This window comes from Leptodactylus fuscus, chromosome 7 (assembly GCF_031893055.1).
Source record: "Leptodactylus fuscus isolate aLepFus1 chromosome 7, aLepFus1.hap2, whole genome shotgun sequence".
NCBI lineage: Eukaryota > Metazoa > Chordata > Amphibia > Anura > Leptodactylidae > Leptodactylus > Leptodactylus fuscus.
In genome coordinates this window covers 47,200,585-47,221,230 of record NC_134271.1, presented here as the reverse complement: position 1 = coordinate 47,221,230, position 20,646 = coordinate 47,200,585, and the positions used below count along the sequence as shown (strand labels likewise).

The window sequence follows — 20,646 nt, the reverse complement described above, 5'->3', positions numbered from 1 at the left end:
TAATGTTTGGGGTGTTATACGGCACCTACGGATTATAATAGGAGGAAATCAGGACTGGTTCTCTACTCTGGCTTACAGGAGGAGGTCAGGACTTGATCTCCACTCTGGTTTACAGAAGTATGTCAGGACTAGCTATCCAGTGTGGCTGATAGGAAGAAATCAGGACTGGTTCTTTACTCAGGCTTATAGGAGGAGGTCAGGACAAGCTCTCTACTAATGCATATAAGTGGTGGTCACAACAAGCTGTTCCCCTTTGGCTTACAGAAGGAGGTCAGGACAAGCACTCCACTCTGGTTTATGGGAGGATGTCAGGACAAGCTCTCTACCTTGCCTTATAGGAGGAGGTCAGGACTATCTCCTCACTCTGGTTTACAGAAGGGGATTAGTACCAGCTCTCCATTGTTGGATATAGAAGAAAGTCAAGACCATTTCTCTACTCGGGATTACAGAATGGGGTCAGGACCAGGTCTTTACTCTGCTTATAGGAGAAGGTCAGGACATGCTCATAACTCTGAATTATAGAAAGAAGTTAGGACCGGTTTTCTCCTTAGGGTAATAGAAGGGGGTCAGGACCCCCTCTATGATGTCCAGTTTTGAAACAGTGCATATATAATGGGGATATTGAGGTGTAAGAACCCATTTAATTGTATTATTTTCACTTCTCACAATCCATGCCTTGATCCAGTCACAGACTAGGCATAGATCTGTAGTTTATTATATATTAGATACTGCTGTACAGTACATGATTCTGAATTTAACACAATACAACCTCAGTTTTCTAAACACAGCCAACCCACGACCTTGCAATAAAATGACACCAAGCTTTCACTGAGCAAAAAACTATTTTCTGGTTAACAAATATAACTTGGCAAAGAGACACAAATAAAGGAACTATTGACACAGCTTCAGTGTTTCCAGTTTGCCAAACAAATGGTTTCCTTGATACTTGTCAGAAGGATCTAAACTAACTTTGCAGGGTTTCTGTGATCTGTGTTTACAAATGACTGCCTGTATTCTGGTCACTGCGAGCAACAAAAACTACCAGAAGATGTGTATTTTGGATTGACAACATAACACTATTATGGCTGTTGGACAGCTTCGTAATGACAAGAGTTTCCAATCAGACATGTAAAAGCTTATTTTCTGCCAAACTTTCTGTTTTTAACATTCTCGTATGTCTTGCATTGGTGCGCCATCGAAAATAGAGTCATGTCAATTTCCAGATTTGTTGAGGGCATCGAGCATTAGGTAAAATACAGGCTGCAGGAGGTATATACTATTTCCATGGAGTTCCTATCACCTGAACAATGGCTAAACTACTACGTCTTCAAGTATACATGTCAGGTGCAATGTCCATGATCTTGAAAAATCATTTTGGATTTTAGCCCTGGAGCTTAGCTGCATAATTATTAACAGGATGGTGTTAACAGGGAACTAATGAAGTTAACTTAAGTACTTGAACACACATCTGGAAGCAATGGGACAGCCAGAAGTCATTAACCCTTTCAGCACCTTTCACATGTGCATGGGGGGGTGTACACAGTACACATGAAAAGTCTGCGCACCTTTACTGAATTTAACAAAATCACATAAGACTTTTTTCTATCTTTAATGTGTTGGCCCTCTGGCTCACAGTAAATATTTTCGATTAAATGTATGAGGCATAGTTGGAAATACCTGATGACCTCATTTTTAACTTTCTTGTGAACACTTGACAAATACCATTTGACTGACTGGTCTCAGCAGTGATGTGCCATTTGTGAAGAGGTCACCGCTGATGCATGTGATTGGATTGTAGTAGTCCATGGACACAAATGGAGCACTATCTGCCAACGTTAACTGGGACCTGAAAACAGAAGCCATTGGAAATGGAGGCCTTTTGAAGCACATATAAGTCTTTAAAAAAAATTAATTAAAGCTCAGACCATCCCTTTAAGTTTCAAGTTAAGCTTGCTAGATCTGTACGGTCTGTAGCCGAGATGCTGCTTGTGAGCCAGTCTACTATGGTTACATGACCATGTTACTGATTTTTATCTCCCGCCTGCGTGATGTCCCATATTCTGAACACCTAATTATCGCCTGTCCATTGAATACAAGACAACATACTGTATATCATATATGTGTCTTGTCTGAACTGTTCTCAGGATCTTCCCCTTGCCTCCTTTTCTCTGGACGGATGGTGTTTCACAAGCTGAGCAGCAAATTATTCAGTCAGTGAACAAAAAATCTCATCAAAGTGGACAGGAAATTATTAAAGCACTACCATTTGAAATGAGGCATGTGGCCAGTTGTACATATAGGCAGTGTCTGAGAGATGAGAGGGATCACTGGTATTGTAGTCATTCCATTAATAATCCTGCCCACAGCAAGCTCTAGAGGCAAAGAAAATAAAAAAGAATTACTCCTGACCTTCTCTCTGAAGTAAACATGTATTCACCAGCTGCAACCAGGATGAGAGCTGAGAGGAAGGGACATGGCATTCCTGAAACGCGTTGCTTTAATAGATTGGCATTAACCTCAGCAGTTACTATGAAACTTTTTTTTATAATTTTGGATTTAAATAAAAGTTAAATTTTACTCTACTGCAGAATTTTTCTATCATCATCCTGGTTGCAGCTGGTGAATATGTTTTTACTTCAGAGGCATATTAATCGACGGGTTGAGTTCACCTGAATGCCGTGCTCTCCAGGAGCAGTATATTCACATTGGAAACGGTGAGCTGAATACATATATTTTTTCTTCTGTTTACAATTGTGTTATCATCTGCTGTGCATTCAGACCCACATAGACACTTGTGTGCTAATTCACAAGCCTGGAAAACCCAATCATAAATTTTTTATTATTCTCCAATTTGGTTTCCTATTGATAATGAGTGAGAATTATTTATTCTGCCATAAACATGGGTGTATTTAAAATAATATTAAAGGGATTCTACCATTAAAACCACATTTTGTCGTTCACACGTAGGAATAGCCTTAAGAAAGGCTATTATTCTCCTATCTTTAGATGTCTTCTCCGTGCCGCCGTTCGGTAGAAATCCCGGTTTTCGCCTGTATGCAAATGAGTTCTCTCGCAGCACTGGGGGTGGTCCCCAGCACTCAAACAGCACTGGGGACGTCCCAAATGCTGCAAGAGAAATCTCCAGCACCGCCTTCATCTTCTTCAGGAACGGCCTCTGCGTGTCTTCTTCCGGAGATGGGTTCAAACTTCTAGGCCTCCGACTGCGCATGCCCACAGGCCACAAGAAAAATGGCCGCTTACACAGTAGACATCTAAAGATAGGAGAAGAATAGCCTTTCTTAAAGCTATTCCTACATGTGAACGACAAAATGTGGTTTTAATGGTAGGATCCCTTTAAACAGTCCATTTCAGGCTTTGTTTAGCCAATATCTATGACTGAAAAAGTATCAGCAGATGAGAGTTTCCTAAAACACAGAACGGACTACAAAAATGTCACAGAGGGTTGCAAAGGGCCAATAACTCCCCAGCTCTGATATGAAGGAATTATTGATGCCCTGTATACTATATTCCCATGCATTTATTATTTTCACACACACAATATATTTTACAAAGTGCCTGGTAATGTTCATGGTAAATGTACAAGTCTCTTGAGAAACTGCGAGAGATCAAAGAGAGATACAACACAGAAAGGAAACTTATGTTTCATAAAACACAGCAGCCTTCAACTTTGTAGTGTTAAATATAGAAGAAAATAGATGATAGATGGGTAGATAGATAATATACACTATATGGACAAAATTATTCTGACACCCTACTTAATCATTGGATTTCTGGGTTTCATTTAATCCCATTGCCACAGGTCTGCTATTATAAACATTTCTGAAAGAATGGCTCCTTGTAAAGAGCTCACTGAATCCTATGTGGTACTGTAATAGTATGGCACTGTTGTAGTAAGTCATGCTGTGAAATTGCCATCCTACATATTACATGACAAATATTATTGGGGAAAAAAAAGCATTTAAGAGCCAAAGACTACTTAAAGTCACATAGTGGGGTTACCAACTGCAGAGGCCTATAATGCCAAAAACTGGCCATCACTCTGCCGACTCAAGAACTGTAAAGTTCCAAGCCTTCTCTGAAATTACCATCAGTACTACTGTATGCCAGAAATTTCAGAGCATGGGTTTCCAGTGCTGAGCAGCTCCATCTAAGCTTTACATCACCAAGTACAATGCTAAGAAACACATGATGTGGTCCAAAGCACACCACCAATGGACTCTGTAGTGGTAGAAATATGTTCCTTAGAGTAATGACTAATGCTTCTCTACCGAGAAGTCTAATGAACAAGTCTGTGTGTTTGGTCAATGCCAAGAGAATGCCTGCCTTGCCTGACTGCATTGTGCCAACTGTAAAGTTTGGTGGAGGAGGGATAACAATATGGAGCTCATTTTCACGGATGGCCTAGATCCAATTGTTCCAGTTCCAGTGAAGAACTAGTACCAGTGAAGGGAAATCGGAATGCTTCAGCATACCAAGACATTTTGGACAATGCATTAAAGGGGTATTCCCACCTCACATACTCAGCAGTCTTTACTGCTGTAAAATCTTCTTTCTTCCTGGTTTCTTGCATCATTTGGTGGGCGGGGTTTCACATGCAACCCACCGTTTAGCTTTGCCCCCAAATTTGTGTGTAGCTCCGCCCACCCATATTGGACTATGAACTACAGGCAGCAGCAACTCCATTCTGTGTTACATACAGAGACTGCCTGTCTCTGCCATAATGAACACAATTGAATTAGCTAGCCTGATAACTGGGAGAACAGAAGAAATGAAAGCAGCTCCTCTCCCCTATCTGACAGCAGGGAGTTAGGTCACGTGGTGTAGACACAGGAATAGCTAGAAACACAGGCTCACTCCTGTGCACTTAGCCCCTCCTCCCTCCCCCCTGAGAGCAGCAGATACATCACTTGACTCATGAGCAGCTAAGTCAGGGCTGTGGCCACAAAGAATTGAATAAAGTAAGATAGTGGGCAAACAAAGCAGTTTTGCTGAAGCAATGTATTTAGGAAAAGTCTTACATCCACATTAACAAGCAGTATAGCTAGGATCCTTGTGATGGGATGACCCCTTTAAGTTTGGCATGGAGGATCTTGACTGGCAGAGCCAGACTGCAGATTCCTGACCTCAACTCTATGAAACACCTTCCATATGATCTAGAACAGAGAATGTGAGTTATGTCCTCTCATCTAATCATAGGTCAAACGGTGCAGTTCCACCGGACCCTCAGGAGAGTCCTGCATTTCGGGTGCTGTCCCACTGCTCCAAGTGGCAGGTACTGATTTCAATTATGTGTCCTTAGAACACAGATAGAGGTTTAATACAATAGTGGAGTACAGAGCTATCAGCTCCATGCTCCATTATTCAGTCTTTGGCTGATGTTGTGAGAGACAGGTAAGTGCAATGAGCACCGAGCCGCAAATATCATCACAGCCAGTAAGATCGTGGGAAAGCAGTCATGTGAGTATTCTTTATTTTTGTGTGGTGGTTGAGGGGGCAGGGGCCTTATGAAGGGGCTACTTTTGGGAAATTAAATTATGCATAGCAGGGGGGCCCACTCACAAAACATTTGAACAGCCCTTCCTAATACGGCCCTGCATCCAAAATTAGTTTTTCAGCAAAAAGATCCCACAGAATCTTGTAGAAAGCCTTCCCGAAAGAGTGGAAGCCATTTTAGCAGGAAAAAGAGGCACTAACTCCATATGGATTTAGAATGGGCTCTTGTAAGTCTAATGTGTAGGTATCCCAATACTTTTGTCCATATAGTGTGTGTATAAATATAGTTACCAGCATGCAATTATTGCTTTAGGAATGGGTGGTACAGTCAAGCGACTTTCCTAGCATATAGAAAACAGGTAGATGAGAAAATTATATAGATACTTCTATAGTACATATCACTGTGCCTTAGTTATGATCATTGAAAAAGGGATTAAGTCTGTGTATCATATCAGTGTTTTTAAGCCAAACCCAGTAGTGGAGACGACACAAAGGTTTGGTATAATGGAAGGTTTTCCACCTGTTCAGTGTCTTCGACCTGTTGTTTTTGACTTTGCAACACTGATGCATGAATAACATTGTAGAGTGTGAGCTCAGGTTTCTAGTCTAGAGCAAAACATGGAGCGTACTATGCTGTTTCCAAGTTTCATTGACTTGCAGCATTCATTTTAATATGCCAGCTGCAGCAGTATATAGACCAGGGGTCTCAAACTCGCGGCCCCCCGAACAATTTTGTGCGGCCCGCACAAGCCTAGGGACGCCGGATCCAAGTTGAATCCGGACGTTTCACCATTTTGCCCACAGGCAGTTTTATATACTGCCGGAAAGCTGACAGTGCGCTGAGTTCAGCACACTGTCGGCTTTCCCGATGTGGGCCCAGTGTGAAGAGCTTACGGTCCGGTACCGTAGTGCTCTATGGTCAGAAGAGCGTCTCTGACACTCAGTCAGAGACGTCCTTCTTCACAGCACAGCCAATCGCGCTGTGCTGTGAGAGCCGGGAGGAACGCCCCCTCCCTCTGCTCGCAGTACTCGTCCATAGACGAGCATTATCAGGGAGGGAGGGGGGCGTTCCTCCCGGCTCTCACAGCACAACGCGATTGGCTGTGCTGTGAAGAAGGACGTCTCTGACTGAGTGTCAGAGACGCTCTTCTGACCATAGAAGAGCTACGGTACCGGACCGTAAGCTCTTCACACCGGGCACAGATCGGGAAAGCCGACAGTGCGCTGAACTCAGCGAACTGTCAGCTTTCCGGCAGTATATAGAACTGCCTGTGGGCAAAATGGTGGAAGGTCCTCTTTAAACATTGAGGTGGAATGAAGGGGCTCATGACACTGGGGGCAGACGAAGGGAGGGGGGAGAACGGCATGACACTGGGGCAGAAATGGAGGGACATGAATCTGGGGGCAGAGATGGGGGGACATGAAACTGGGGGCAGAAATGGAGGGACATGAATCTGGGGGCAGAGATGGGGGGACATGAAACTGGGGGCAGAGATGGGGGGACATGAAACTGGGGGCAGAGATGGGGGGACATGAATCTGGGGCAGAGATGGGGGGACATGAATCTGGGGGCAGATGAAGGGTGTATATGTAACTGGGGGAAAGATGGAGGGGGGACATATAGTTTACGGGTGACTGTAGGAGGATTATACAGTGTGGGGGCACATGAAAAATGAATGGGCGGAGTCAACATAAAAGTGGGTGGAGCTAAATTTGCCGCGGTGCGGCCCGCCGACTGGCTGGGATCTTGCTCTGCGGCCCACATGCTGAGTTGAGTTTGAGACCCCTGATATAGACAGTGAGACGGATATATAAATACAGTAAAGGGTGACAAGTGAGCTCGGAGGCTCGTAGAAACAGTGACCAGGTTGTGGCTGTACTGTAACATGGCATACAATTATGACAACTGTAAGCAAATAGGGATAAATTGTCTGCAGCATGAATGCCTAGACTTTGAAGCTTCACAAATGTAGTGGACTCCCGGATCTAACAACTCTAGGAAGATTTTTTTTTTTTTTTATTGAAGATAACATTTTACCTTTAGAGCTTTATTCACGCTTTGTGAACTTTATTTGACATATGCTGTGGGAAATCTTCCATAGCACATATACCTCCTCCTGACATATACAGACAAGAGAAAAAGAGAGTACACCCTTTGTGAATTCTATTGGTTTATGTATCAGTTTAAGTGACTATTCAAATTAGGCAAATACAATGAAGAAGAACCACACAAATTACAGTGTTATTTATCAAAAATTAGGTCAAATTGCAGAAACAATTTGTGAAACGTCAAGTACACCCTAAAAAGGTATGCAGCAGTCAGATGCTGCTAATAAAATACCCTTGATAAATTTATCAGCAGCAAGTGTGACCGCCTCTATAAGGACAGAACTTTAGGCAGTTCGCTGTTCTGGAGCATCCAGGTGTGTGTTAGCAAAATGTATAGGAGGAAAGACATCAGCAATGATCTTAAAGAAGCCATTGCTGCTACCCATCAATCTGAGAAGTGATGTAAAAGTCCAACAAGTTTAAAATCCTTTAGTATACAATGATAAAGATTATTCACAAGTAGAAAACATTCAAGACAGTTGACAATCTTCCCAGGAGTGGGTGTCCTAGCAAATTCACCTGAAGATCAGAATATGAAATAATCACAGGATGCACATCTAAGATCCTACAGGCCTCAGTTTGTAATATGTTTAGATTCATGACTGTACAATTAGAAAAAAACCGACTGGCTTCTTTGGAAGGGTTACCAGGAAAAAGCTTATTCTTTCTAAAAAGATCACAGTAGAATGGATTATGTTTGCAAAGTTGCATCTGTACAAACCCGAAGACTTCAGGAACAATGTCCTTTGGACAGACAAGACCAAAGTGAAGATGGCTAAAAAAGAAAATAATGAAGGTGTTGTGATGGACCTCAAGCCAATTGAAATGTTGTGACATGACCTTAAGAAAGCTGTGAATAAAGGAATGCCCACAAACCTCAATGAACTAAAGCAACATTGTAAAGAAGACACAATTCCTCCAGAACAATGTGAGACTGATAAAGTCATAAAGAAAACCATGACTTCACCGCTGCTAAAGGTGGCTCTACAAGCTATCAATTCAAGGAGTGTATTTAGTTTTTCATACATAACTTTTCCATTTCAGGCCCAGTTAATATCTGCATTCGGGGATTCAGTTCCCAGCTCTGTGTGAAAAATGCAGAGAGAAAAGCGCTGCAAGTAGCACTTTTCTTTTCTTTAAATGTAGATTGTGAGCCCCACATAGGGCTCACAATGTACATTTTTTTCCCTATCAGTATGTCTCTTTTTGGAATATGGGATGGAAATCCATGCAAACACGGAGAGAAGATACAAACTCCTTGCAGATGGTTTTTTGCCCTTGGCGGGATTTTGAACACCAGGACCAAGCGCTGCAAGGCTGCAGTGCTAACCACTGAGCCACCGTGTGGTCCCTCAAGTAGCATTTTCTTTCTGCATTTTTTGTGTGGAAACCGAGTGGAAACCACATGGACCCCCATTATAGTCTATGGGGTCCACGGATTTCCTGAGGTAACCGCTTTTTAATGCAGATTAGGTTTACGTTGGGGGGTCACCAAGCGGACTTTATGAACGGAAACCCATATGCAGATGTGAACCAGGCCTTAGCTTAATTTTTGTTAAATAAATGATGGGACAGTGGAATCTGATATGTACCGTTGATTCACATTTTAAGACTAATTTCCAGTAGTTTTTTTTTTTATTTTAATCCTGTTTTGATATATAAAATGATGACAGATTGCAAGCTTTCGAGGCTCTAGGCCCCTTCCTCAGACATAGTTTAAACACAATTTTGGCTAACACGGTACAAAGATATTTTTGATATATAAAAGCATTCAATTCCAAAAGGGCGTACTTTGTTTTTATCATGACTGTAGAACCTCCAATGAAAGACAATGAAGAGGTGTGAACAGATCTTAAGCCAAGTAGTCACCAAATAGCTGGAAATGATGACAACTATCAGAGCATAGTCTTAGGGTTATTTTACAATGGCAATTGCATTTACACGTTACAATAATCTTACGCTTGTCCGCTAATGCGATTATTGGTACAATTGCTCATTTAACCTCCCCTCAAGCCTTTTCCTTACAAGTAACATGGCAGATGCCTGTTTACACAAGTGGATGTACTGCCAACCAGCAATGATCTTTACCATAAAGTATGTGATCGGTGAGGATCAAGCAAATAATCGCAGATCAATCGATCACGTGACAGGCTTACACAAGGCATTGATTCTGAATGATCATTCTTACGTGTCTTTTGATACTTTTACAATATGACTTTATGTTTTTATATTTTTGGTCTAGGTTATATAGAAATTTGATCCATATAACGCTGGTAAGGCGGCCAATCCTAAAAACACATCTAGGTAAAACGAAGTGTCGTTTTTGCATGACAGAGTAAATTGTCCTTTGTCTGCATTGGCAAATCAGACGGTGCACAAGTGCTTCACATCACTAGAGATATTCGCTTTTCATCTGCATCTCTACCCAGAAGCCCATGCTTGAATCATGCCTTTTAAATGAACACTCTTTGAATTTACTTTATCTTGATCTAAAGCCCCGAAAGGCCCACAAATCATGGACTTTTTAAAACAAAATACATACATTTTAATAGGTTTTTTATTCTTTTCGATTGGGAGTGGTAATGTAAATGAGGTAGACTTAGATTTCAGGGGTTTTTTGGTGGTGGAAAATATCAGTGGAAATGAAAAATAATTTTTTTTTTTATCAGAATGTCTTTTAAATGAAAAGGTTTAACATTTACATTACAAGGGGGACTTCTGGCAAAATCTTACCTCAAGGGACAAACAGAGAAGAAATAAGCAGGCTGATAAAAGGATCCATAATATCTAGGGCGAAAAAGATGGCTGCGACATAAAGGGGGTTCCTAGATGTTCTTAATAAATATTTACAAGTAATATACACAAGTGTTTTTACGGTAACATATATATATATATATATATATATATATATATATATATATATATATATATATACGTGACTGAGGCAAAGAATAGGGAAAATATACTCAGTATAAATGTATACAAAAGCTACTTCTAAAATGACACATACAAGCCCTTATACACCGCACTGTCCATAGCTATTACGCCACATTTTCTAGTTAAGTCGCCATGCTCTATGGGACACTGCACCTATTACACATATAATATGATCATTGGGCACAACTATAATTTTATTACAATAATTATGTTACATCAGTATTACAATAATGTTAACGCTCAACAAATGTTAGACCTACTTGTACGTTCACAATTACAATAAAGACTAATCGGTAAGATACAGTGTAATGCACATCTGTCTTGGAGTTAATGGGTTTGTACTGCACCTCCATATACTTCCAGCTTCATATGTCAAGTGTATGGAGGTTTATTGCAACGCGTTTTATATCAAGCTATATTATAGAGAAATTTTCCCCAGAAAACTTCTTAGGGTACGTTTGTATGGATGTGGGATCTGCTGAAAAAATTCTGCCTCTCATTTAAGAGAATTCAAGAAGAGGCTTGCTCAATTTTCAGGCCAATTTAGATCAAATCTCCCATTGAAGGTACATGGGATAGGGAGAAGGAAGGAAGGATCTTTCCATGGTGGGTTCTGGCACTAAATCCACCATTAGTGAGGCCAATCACTGGCCTCAGCAGTCAGCAAGTAAATATGCAAGCCTGTGACCAGTTGCAGCAGTCATGTACATGATGCAAGTCATTTCATCATACCACTAGAGGTCACCGGACTAGCAGAATGGCGGTAGACTTAACTGGAAGAGTACTGGGTTATTTTTTATTTTTATTTTACTATTTACTGTACTTGCACACATTTCTTAAAATACCAGACAGTATTAAAGGGGTTGTCTCATGATAATAACCCAATTTTAGAGTTCCCGACTCACCAAGTCCAAGCCTCACACCATACATTCCCTTACACATTCATATTTCATGAGACTGATTTAAAGGAATACAACTATGACTTGTTTAATATCTCCTGAAATGCAATGCTTGGTGTAAAAAAAAAAAAAAAAACCCTCCGACCTAGCACAAAACAAGTCATAACAACTACGTCATACGGGTTTTGAAGTTTTGGAGTCGGGACACGGTTCCGGTATTTTGAGTTGTATAAACGGAGCTGTTAAGAAGAATGCAAACGTATATAACTGTGTGCCTATATGTCACTTTCATGTCTGGATACTATATGACGCATATAGATGTATATGTCTAGTATCGGGCAGAAACCTGGCATTAGTCTAACCTTACAGAATAACGTAAAAGTATAAACGTCCATATTTCAGTAGTAACATTAGTTCCTCCTTAAATTCACTTAATCCGTAGTTGAAACAGGAAAGCATTGTAAGGTAAGCTATGTTCAGTTCCCTAGAATGAAATGAAGTGGCTATTGTGGTCATAAAATGGGTTAAAATGCGGCCCTATTGGGGCCATCTGAAAGTGGCCTTAGGCTTACATACTGCATGCAATATCCATGGCCAGCTATAGCCTTTAGCACGACCATGTCAGCTGCTCCAGAGGCGTATGGCTATATATCGATAAGGTGCCTGGAGTCTACACGACAGAATAAGGGAGATATTGCCTGCGGGTAAAAGAAGCAAACTGAGCAAGAACATATTACAGAACAATTATTCATGTCATTTACTAATCAAACTATTACACATGTTCCAAGATGGTTGTTGAGGCCGGGTCATATTCTATTACAGACATGTACAGAACAGCTCCTGGCCGTATCGCTATACTACTACACTATAACTACGGTATATTAGCTAGGTCCTGTGGCCCAAACTGCATGCTTGATGGATCTTTTTAGTCCATCTTTGTGCATGAGTATATAATACATATATATATATACATATATATATATATATATATTACATACACACACATACTATATATATATATATATATATATATATATATATATATATATATATATATATACACACACACACACATATATATATTCCGTGGAAGATGTATCTATTATTACAATAACAATAATTATTTGTATTGTAATGATGATTAAATGGCCCGTAATACAGACGGCGTTGTACATATTTGGCCGTATGCGCAGTGGGACAGTTCAAACATTTTAGTGAATTTGGCCTTCTATATTTAGTGGCGTCTGCCCATTAACCCTCTCCGTGCCCTGACATAACACTCATATTCCGACTGAAAAGTAAACAAGAGCAGATGATATGATAATGGTCTGGAGCTGCAGCTGATTTATTTCCACTTCTGAGAAGCATTTGTAATGCGCGATAGTGTTTAATTCTCACCAAGCGCTTTCCCTTTTAACCTGCGATGAGTCTTTAATTAATAAAGTCCGCCGGAGCGCTCCACATATACAATAAATATTCCATCTTATTCGTCAATTATAATTAACCCTCGCTTTATCCCATATAAAAGGTCTTTTTGGAATCAAAAGATAGGGCTGCAGGTCAAGTTATTTCAAGTTATTGCTAAAGAGATCAAGAGATGCCCCAACCCCCAAGCTGACCACTTTGTAAGCAGGAGTGCTCGGCAAAAGCAGTGTTGCTTTATGTTCTATTGATATTGAATTTGTTAACCCACAATTGATTTTCTGTGTTATACAATCCAATTGAAAGCAACAGAGATAATTCCCTGCAGTTAATGTTACATTTTAATGCAGTGCTAGATCCAGATGGAAAGAAGCCCTTTACCAACCTATACGGCAGGGTAAGGACGCCCTCTGCTGGACATTCATATATCAGAGCTGTCTGCAAACAATAATATACCGAAAAAAGAGGGAAAATAAATACATAGAAATATTGTAGGATCTTGATGCGAATTAGGAAAACACTTAGGTCTGAAAAAAAAAAAAAAAAAAAAAAAAAACTTAAAAGGACTTTTCCAGGATTTGAGCAAAATTGGACATGTGTAAGGTATGGTAAAAAATAATATATTATAAAATTGTGAAATAACCAAAAGTTATAACCAGAAGTCATCTGAATCAATGGATATAATCTCACTCACATCAGTTATTTCCATTATTTTGTCATCCTGTCTCATTGGCTAAAGGAGATGTCACTAACTGTATGCTATCCCAAAATTCAGCGGCATGGAGTGGTGTATAAAAAGGGGACACTAAATAAGGTGTTCTAAATACATTTTTAATTAACCATAAACCCAACAGACTCCAGTGCTGTCACTCATTTGGTGCTGCCATTGTGATTTCTCAAACACCAGTGCTCCTCAAACATGACCAGTGAGGACGGGGATTGGCTACAGCAGTCATGTGATTCATGCAATGTCAAGGCTGCAAGACATCAGGACCCACATAGCTGTATAAAAAATTAACACGGTATGCTCCTTTTTAGTAATTCTACATTAGGCTCAGTGGTTAGCACTGTTACCTTGCAGCGCTGGAGTCCTGGGTTCAAACCCTGCCAACGACAACATCTGCAGAATCTGTTTTCAGAGTTGTGGAAGGAGTCTCGCGCTCAGAATATGGAGCATCTAACATCCCTCGGTAACACAACAAGTAACAACGCAGTTTTTATTTTTTTCCTATCATAAACACAAATTCTACGATTCAGGCCCCTTACCTTCAGAGTCATGTGATTAAAAACCAGAGAACATGGCAGAAACCCAACTATATAACTACTACAGTTATAAGGGAGCCCAAAATATTCAGGTGGTTAAAAAAAAGGATCAAAGTGGTTTACAGCCTCTGTAGGTCAGTGGTACACTGGCACGTTACGGGCAAAAGAGCAGATCATTTTCTCATCAGTACAATGGTTGCCAACAGTGACAAGTTAATAAAAAGACTAAACATTTTTCCAATTTTGTAGATTTAAATCACTCTACAAAGAAGCACTCCAGAAGAAAATGCTTTTTTTCACCTCTCAATTTGCAAATGCTTCGCCGGTTTTATTGTAGTTATGTGCTCCCCGCTGGAGCACTGAAATATTTTCTGCTCCTAAGATCGATATTGTATTTCCTGTATGAACAGGAGCCTAAACTCTCAATACAGATGTATGGGAGTCAGATTGAGGGTCTAATAGACTTACATTGTAAATCTGATAACCTTTTGTACACTGTGTATATCAGAATAGCAAATAGGGAGTCAGTGCTCCAGGAAGAAGCACATAATTTCACAATAAAGCTGAAAGATATTCAACATTACCCATTTTCATATGGGGTAGGAGTGGGGCAAAAACACTCCCAGACATTACAAGGCAGGCAAAATCTCAGTTTTTTTAGTCCGATTTTACAGGGAATCCAAGTCACATAGAAAATCCATGTGTATTATTAGCTCCTTATTTAAATTATAATCTATAGATGATACTAGACAGACCTTTCAAAACAAGTATTCGTTCTGCCTAGCATCTTCTCCTGTGTACTCTCAACCAGTACAGATACTTTGTGGAAATATTTGGGAAGGTGAGATAGGTTTTTAGCTGTGAAAATCTGCGATACTCAGAAGGCTGTCCAATAAAAATATAACATCAGCCATACTACATGCTCCTTGAATCCAAAACATAATATTACTCACAATTTTTGTAAAAAGTGCCCTACCAGCTTAAGTGTAATGAGAAACAGAAAGCTTACATTAATTACTTACAATATGTTTCACTTACCAAAATCATAAAAATGGTGCATAAAATAAATTGTGCAAATAAAAAGCTATTAATAGAAGAGAGTATATGCAGAGTCTATCCCCTCCAAACTAATAAGAACGCTAAGCTTCATTAATCATCACATCCATCTTCCTGCGGAACTTTAATTAACAGGGATAGACGTGCGAGGAGTCAGGACAGGACCGCAGCGTCAACCTCCAAATCACAAGCATCTCCTGCCTTAGCCACAAAGCAAGAAACCCAGAGACCAATGTTATCTGACCAATGAGAAGCTAAAACATGGAAACGTTCTCTTCTGATGCACGCTGTAAAGAAAGTGATGTATACCACAGAACCATAGAAAATATCTGATGGAACATGAGGGCAAAAATATGATGTCACTGACATAATATTTGCACAGCAATAGCAAATACTTGGCTTCAGCTGCACATAATAAGCACATAGCAACTCAATGGGAGAACATCGCAGTAAGGTTTCTGCACATGTCAGAGCCATGTGCACGGAGCTTGTATGGCAGTCACTGAGGCTGAGGAGATCTCTAGTGGAAGAAATATGGCCGCCTTCTACTGCCATACTGGCAGCTATTGCTATGGGACATCTCGGTATGCCTTCTTTGAAATCAAAATTTTTTGAGAGAAGTCCTCAGTAGTTGATACCTTTATTAATGGCTAACTTAAAAAATGATGACATATTACAAGCTTTCGGGATATTAAAGCTATCCCTTCATCAGGCTAGTATAACACAATATATTAAAGCTATCCCTTCATCAGTCTGGTATAACACAATATATTAAAGCTATCCCTTCATCAGGCTGGTATAACACAATATATTAAAGCTATCCCTTCATCAGGCTGGTATAACACAATATATTAAAGCTATCCCTTCATCAGGCTGGTATAACACAATATATTAACGCTATCCCTTCATCAGTCTGGTATAACACAATATATTAAAGCTATCCCTTCACCAGGCTGGTATAACACAATATATTAAAGCTATCCCTTCAACAGGCTGGTATAACACAATACATCAGATACATTGCATTATACCAGCCTGATGAAGGGATAGCTTTAATATCCCAAAAGCTCGCAATATGTCATCATTCTTTACGTTAGCCATTAATAAAGGTATCAACTACTGAGGACTTCTCTCAAAATTTTTTGATTTCATATCCACTGCCTAACACGGTACAAAGATATTTTTCCTTTGAAATCAGAGATATACAAAACCTAAGGCTCGTTCACACAGGACAAGAGGGGGCAGAGTCTGACGCCAAATTCACCTCAGAATCCACCCCCTCACAATAGAGGTCTATGTAGACCGCTAGCTTTCTTTTTCACGTGAGCGGTATGTTCCGGCTCAAGGGGAAGAAAAGCGAGCTGCCCTTTCTACAGGTGGATTCTGCAGCTGAGTCAGTCCCGGCGTCCGCCTCGCGACACCTCCCTCCGGACTAAGCCCATTCATTTGAGCCCACTCCGAAGTGGGAAGCCGCGACAGTCGTGGCAGGCGCATTTTGATTCAATTCTGATGCGGCTTCCGACATCAGAATCAAGACCAAAATACGCGGTCCTGTGCCCCATGTGAACGAGGCCTTACATGGGTGCTTTCTTCCAGAAACATTGCAATGCCTGTTCGTGGGCTGTGTCAGGTACCACAGCTTGGCTCTATTAAACCCAATGGGGTTGAACTGTAATAACACACATAACTTCGGATAACTGTGGTGCTGGTTTAGGGCGAAAAAGGCATGCTCTTTTGATCCTGGAAAATCCCTTTAAATGGACCATGTGCTATAGTGGGAGCCTTAATATTGTTCCATATAAAAATGGGCTGTAATTACATAACGTGTATGAAGAGCCGTAGTTTATTAGTGGTACTATAACATATACTGATGGCCTATGCTTAGGATAGATCATCAGTATCAGATTGTGGGGGTCTTACACCCACCCCCACTGATTAGCTGCTCTCAGATCAATGTTTGGAATCAGCAGCAGACCGCTCCATACACTGTGTAGTGCTTGTGCCATACAAACGGGAGCTGAGCTGCAACCGCTGCACAGTGTACAGAGCTAAGCTGCAGTAACGCAGCATGGTCACTACATCAACAATGAACCTTGGATAACCCCTTTTAAATAGCATATAAAAGTATATTTTAAAAAACAATTGAGCTTTACATTGAAAAGGCAATGAATTTGAATAAGCTTATTTTTGGATCTCACCATGGTTTCCATTCGCCTCCACTGCTCTTCCAGCCTTGCCATTGCCGACAACCAATAGTCAGTGCATTGAGAGGAGCGTTTTCCTTGAAACCAGAACTGTCTGAGCCAGTCAAACTCCACCTGGACAGACACAGACACCGCTTTTGTAAATAGGTTAAACTGCATGATACAGTCTGAAGTAATATCAGCAGCAAACCCATAACTGGAAAGACATATATTACTTTCAATGCAATACTAGTAGTAAAGAAGACATTTTGCATATATTTTACTTGTGCCCACATGTGTTCCTTATGGGTACACGGGCTTACTACCACACTCCAAATTCATACCTAGAAGTCAGTTGGGTTGACATGTATGCAATAATAACAGTGTCAACTCCCGTGAACTTTGCCTACCAATTATAATAAATTGGGACATGGGTACTGCAAAAGTTAGACAAAACTCTCATGTGACGAGTATAAGCTCGCAGCTTCTTTCCTCACCAGAAAACAATTACCACACCTTGTATCTCAGCCGTCCCACCGTACCTCATTGTGGATCTCTTCCGCTTCTCGTACAGTCTCCACCTCTAGAGACTGTAGCATTATGGCTCCAGAATTGGGGACCACACACAGGTTCTCCAGAGCCTTCTGGCACCGTGTCTGTATGTAATTAATAGTACCGGAGGAACACTAAAATAGTGACCGGTGGGGAGAAATAAAAGCAGTCTTTATTAGGAAAGAGGTGAAAAGCCTCAATATAATAATACAATATAGTACAATATGCAAGATATACTATCTATATCTATATCTGGTGTCTGTAGAGTTATTTCCCACGGCCCCGTCATTCACGCCTGGTATTTGGGGAGTTGAAGAAAAAATGCTGGAGAACGCAGAATAAGATCGCACCAAATACTGGCACTTTTTATTTTGTCTCAGGGCAGTTTTTTTCTCTAGATTTTTTGATCATTCAGTTGAAAACTTCCTCAACTTGTTCTGAGTTAAACTTTGTACCAGAACTTTAGTGTTCCAGTATTTCCACTGCAGAACTGACAGCATTCCCGCTGTGAAAACCCAATATCACGTCAGCATTTTCTGCTGATGCTTTCTTGCTTCCTATGTTAGTCTATGGGGGAAAAAGTCAGCAAAAGCACAGTGAGGGGAATTTATTAAGACCGGCGTTTCGTCTGTCATAACTCATTTCTCAGCTGGTACAAGATGCATCTGAATTATTAAGAGCCTCTGACCTCTTAATAGTTCTGGCACATTTTGGGTGGTCCCATGTGTCAAAATTGAAATCTACGTGAGACTCAAAGTTACATGGACGGACGTAGATTTCAGGTAAGGCTGGGCGATTAATAGAAAAATAACCGAAACCGAACATCAACCCGGATAACAGACGTGATTTTGTTCACATTGGTTATTACAAGATTTACAGTTTCTTGTCCGAATCCAAATTGCTATTATTATACATTTGGGGTCTAAAGACCCCTGAAAATAATTAGCAGGGGCCCAGGGGACATGTGGAAACATAAAATCAGTGTTACTCACCTCTTCTGGGCTCTCTGTTGCTAGTTGTCAGGAACCGCAGGCCTAGACAGATGCGCTGAAGACCGCAGGGAGTTACACCAGAGGCCAGAGGTGAGTAAGACTGCTTTCTACATTTGATCACCTCCCCTGGTGCTCCGCTTATTATACACTGGGGTATGAAGAGTTCCCAGAGTATAATAGTAGCTTCATGTTTGGCCCAAATGATATCACCAGGCAAATCTCACAAGATTCAGCCAATGCTTGGTCATACTGTAAAAGGGGCGTGGCCTAAATAATCTCCCATTAATCTTAATCAAGGTATAATGCCCAATTAATCACACTTTTGATTTAGGTCATAATCGACAAAGCCCTAATTTCAGGTATAACACAGGTAAACATTTGTTTTGTGTCTCTACCCAGGTCTCCCAGTCCTAGGTGCATATTTTACAGTAACCACCATGCACCAAAAACGGGACTCATTTTTAACCACAAAAATGCCAATTTTAGTAAACTCCCCCAGTGTTTTTAAATTATAACTAGCATGCTGCAGTATTATAAAGCAAACCTCCAGGCGTTTTCCGCAGAGTAGATGTTTGCTGGAACTGCAAAAACATTGCGTTTCAGCGGCACCATGTTTGACACGTTCTTATCCTCTGTGCCCCCAGCCATTATCAGGTGAAGTTGCAGTGGTCTGGGAAATTTTTACATGGCCTAATTCAGGTAAATGGCATACATGGACATCTGCTTGTTAGTAGCTCTCTAGTCTATATTACAGAGGGGATCCCGACTGTACAAATACAATACATTATAATAAAAAAATAAATACAATAAAGGGAATTGATCATGTCCTTCACACCTTATTAGACCAGAAAACATTGCAACATTTTGCATTTTTATGCAACTTATTCCAGTTTGGAAAATTGGATAGGAAAGTGTCTGTTACTTGTCAACCTAATGTGCACCAGATTTATCAAACGTGACTTCATAAGAAGTTGCAAAAATTGTCACAATCTCACTACAAGGAAGGGGTGGTAGAAAGTGGAGTAATGTCTTAGGACAGACGTGTATGATATAAAGATGTGGCAATTTATCAACATTTGATAAATGTGGTGTAAATTACATCATCCCACATGATAAATCTCCTTCAATAACAGCTAGGAGTGAGCCACCAGGGATACGTGTTTATAAAGATCATATAGTGTTGGATTATAATCCGGTCATATCTATTCCTACTATAGTTTCCTTATTATTGGACATTTTTTAGTTTAGTTTGTTTTATCATCATCACCGCAGTAATGTCATATTTTTAACACCATGTAGTCAGGTAGAACACTGACGGTCAGATGGACACAGGGGCAGTAAAGGTTCACCCTGCCATGGCAAAGGTATTTAGATCCAAGGCTTGAGCAATGATTTCAATCTTTGCCCTTAGAAACCAAATAGTAAACCACAACTGAATTTGGTTGCTTTTGAGCACATCCGGGTTTCGTCAGTGCATTTTGCTGAATTTGATAGGATATGACAATAATTGAATCTCACAACTGATACATCAGGGACACAAGGATCCAGCGGGGTGTATTTTAACCTGTACAGATCTATTGCTTCTCAGTGATAATGGGCTCCTAAGACGTCTGACAACTATCAAGATAGATACATATACTAACCGAGATCTCAAGGATGATAGCTATAGGTCAAACAATTGTTTGGATTGCAGTTTTTTAATGTCTATCTCCAGCTAAA

General features: G+C 40.4%; 1 protein-coding gene across 1 annotated transcript in view; it reads right to left on the bottom strand.

Annotated features, from left to right (window-relative positions):
• The window catches only part of FTO (FTO alpha-ketoglutarate dependent dioxygenase), a 201,963-nt gene that overhangs the window by 151,709 nt on the left and 29,608 nt on the right, over positions 1–20,646 (bottom strand). The window contains exons 6-7 of the mRNA XM_075281881.1: positions 17,926–18,069; positions 17,399–17,518 (exon numbers count right to left, since the gene is read on the bottom strand). Of these exons, the coding sequence (XP_075137982.1) occupies positions 17,399–17,518; positions 17,926–18,069 (264 nt within the window). The remainder of the gene's footprint in view (positions 1–17,398; positions 17,519–17,925; positions 18,070–20,646) is intronic.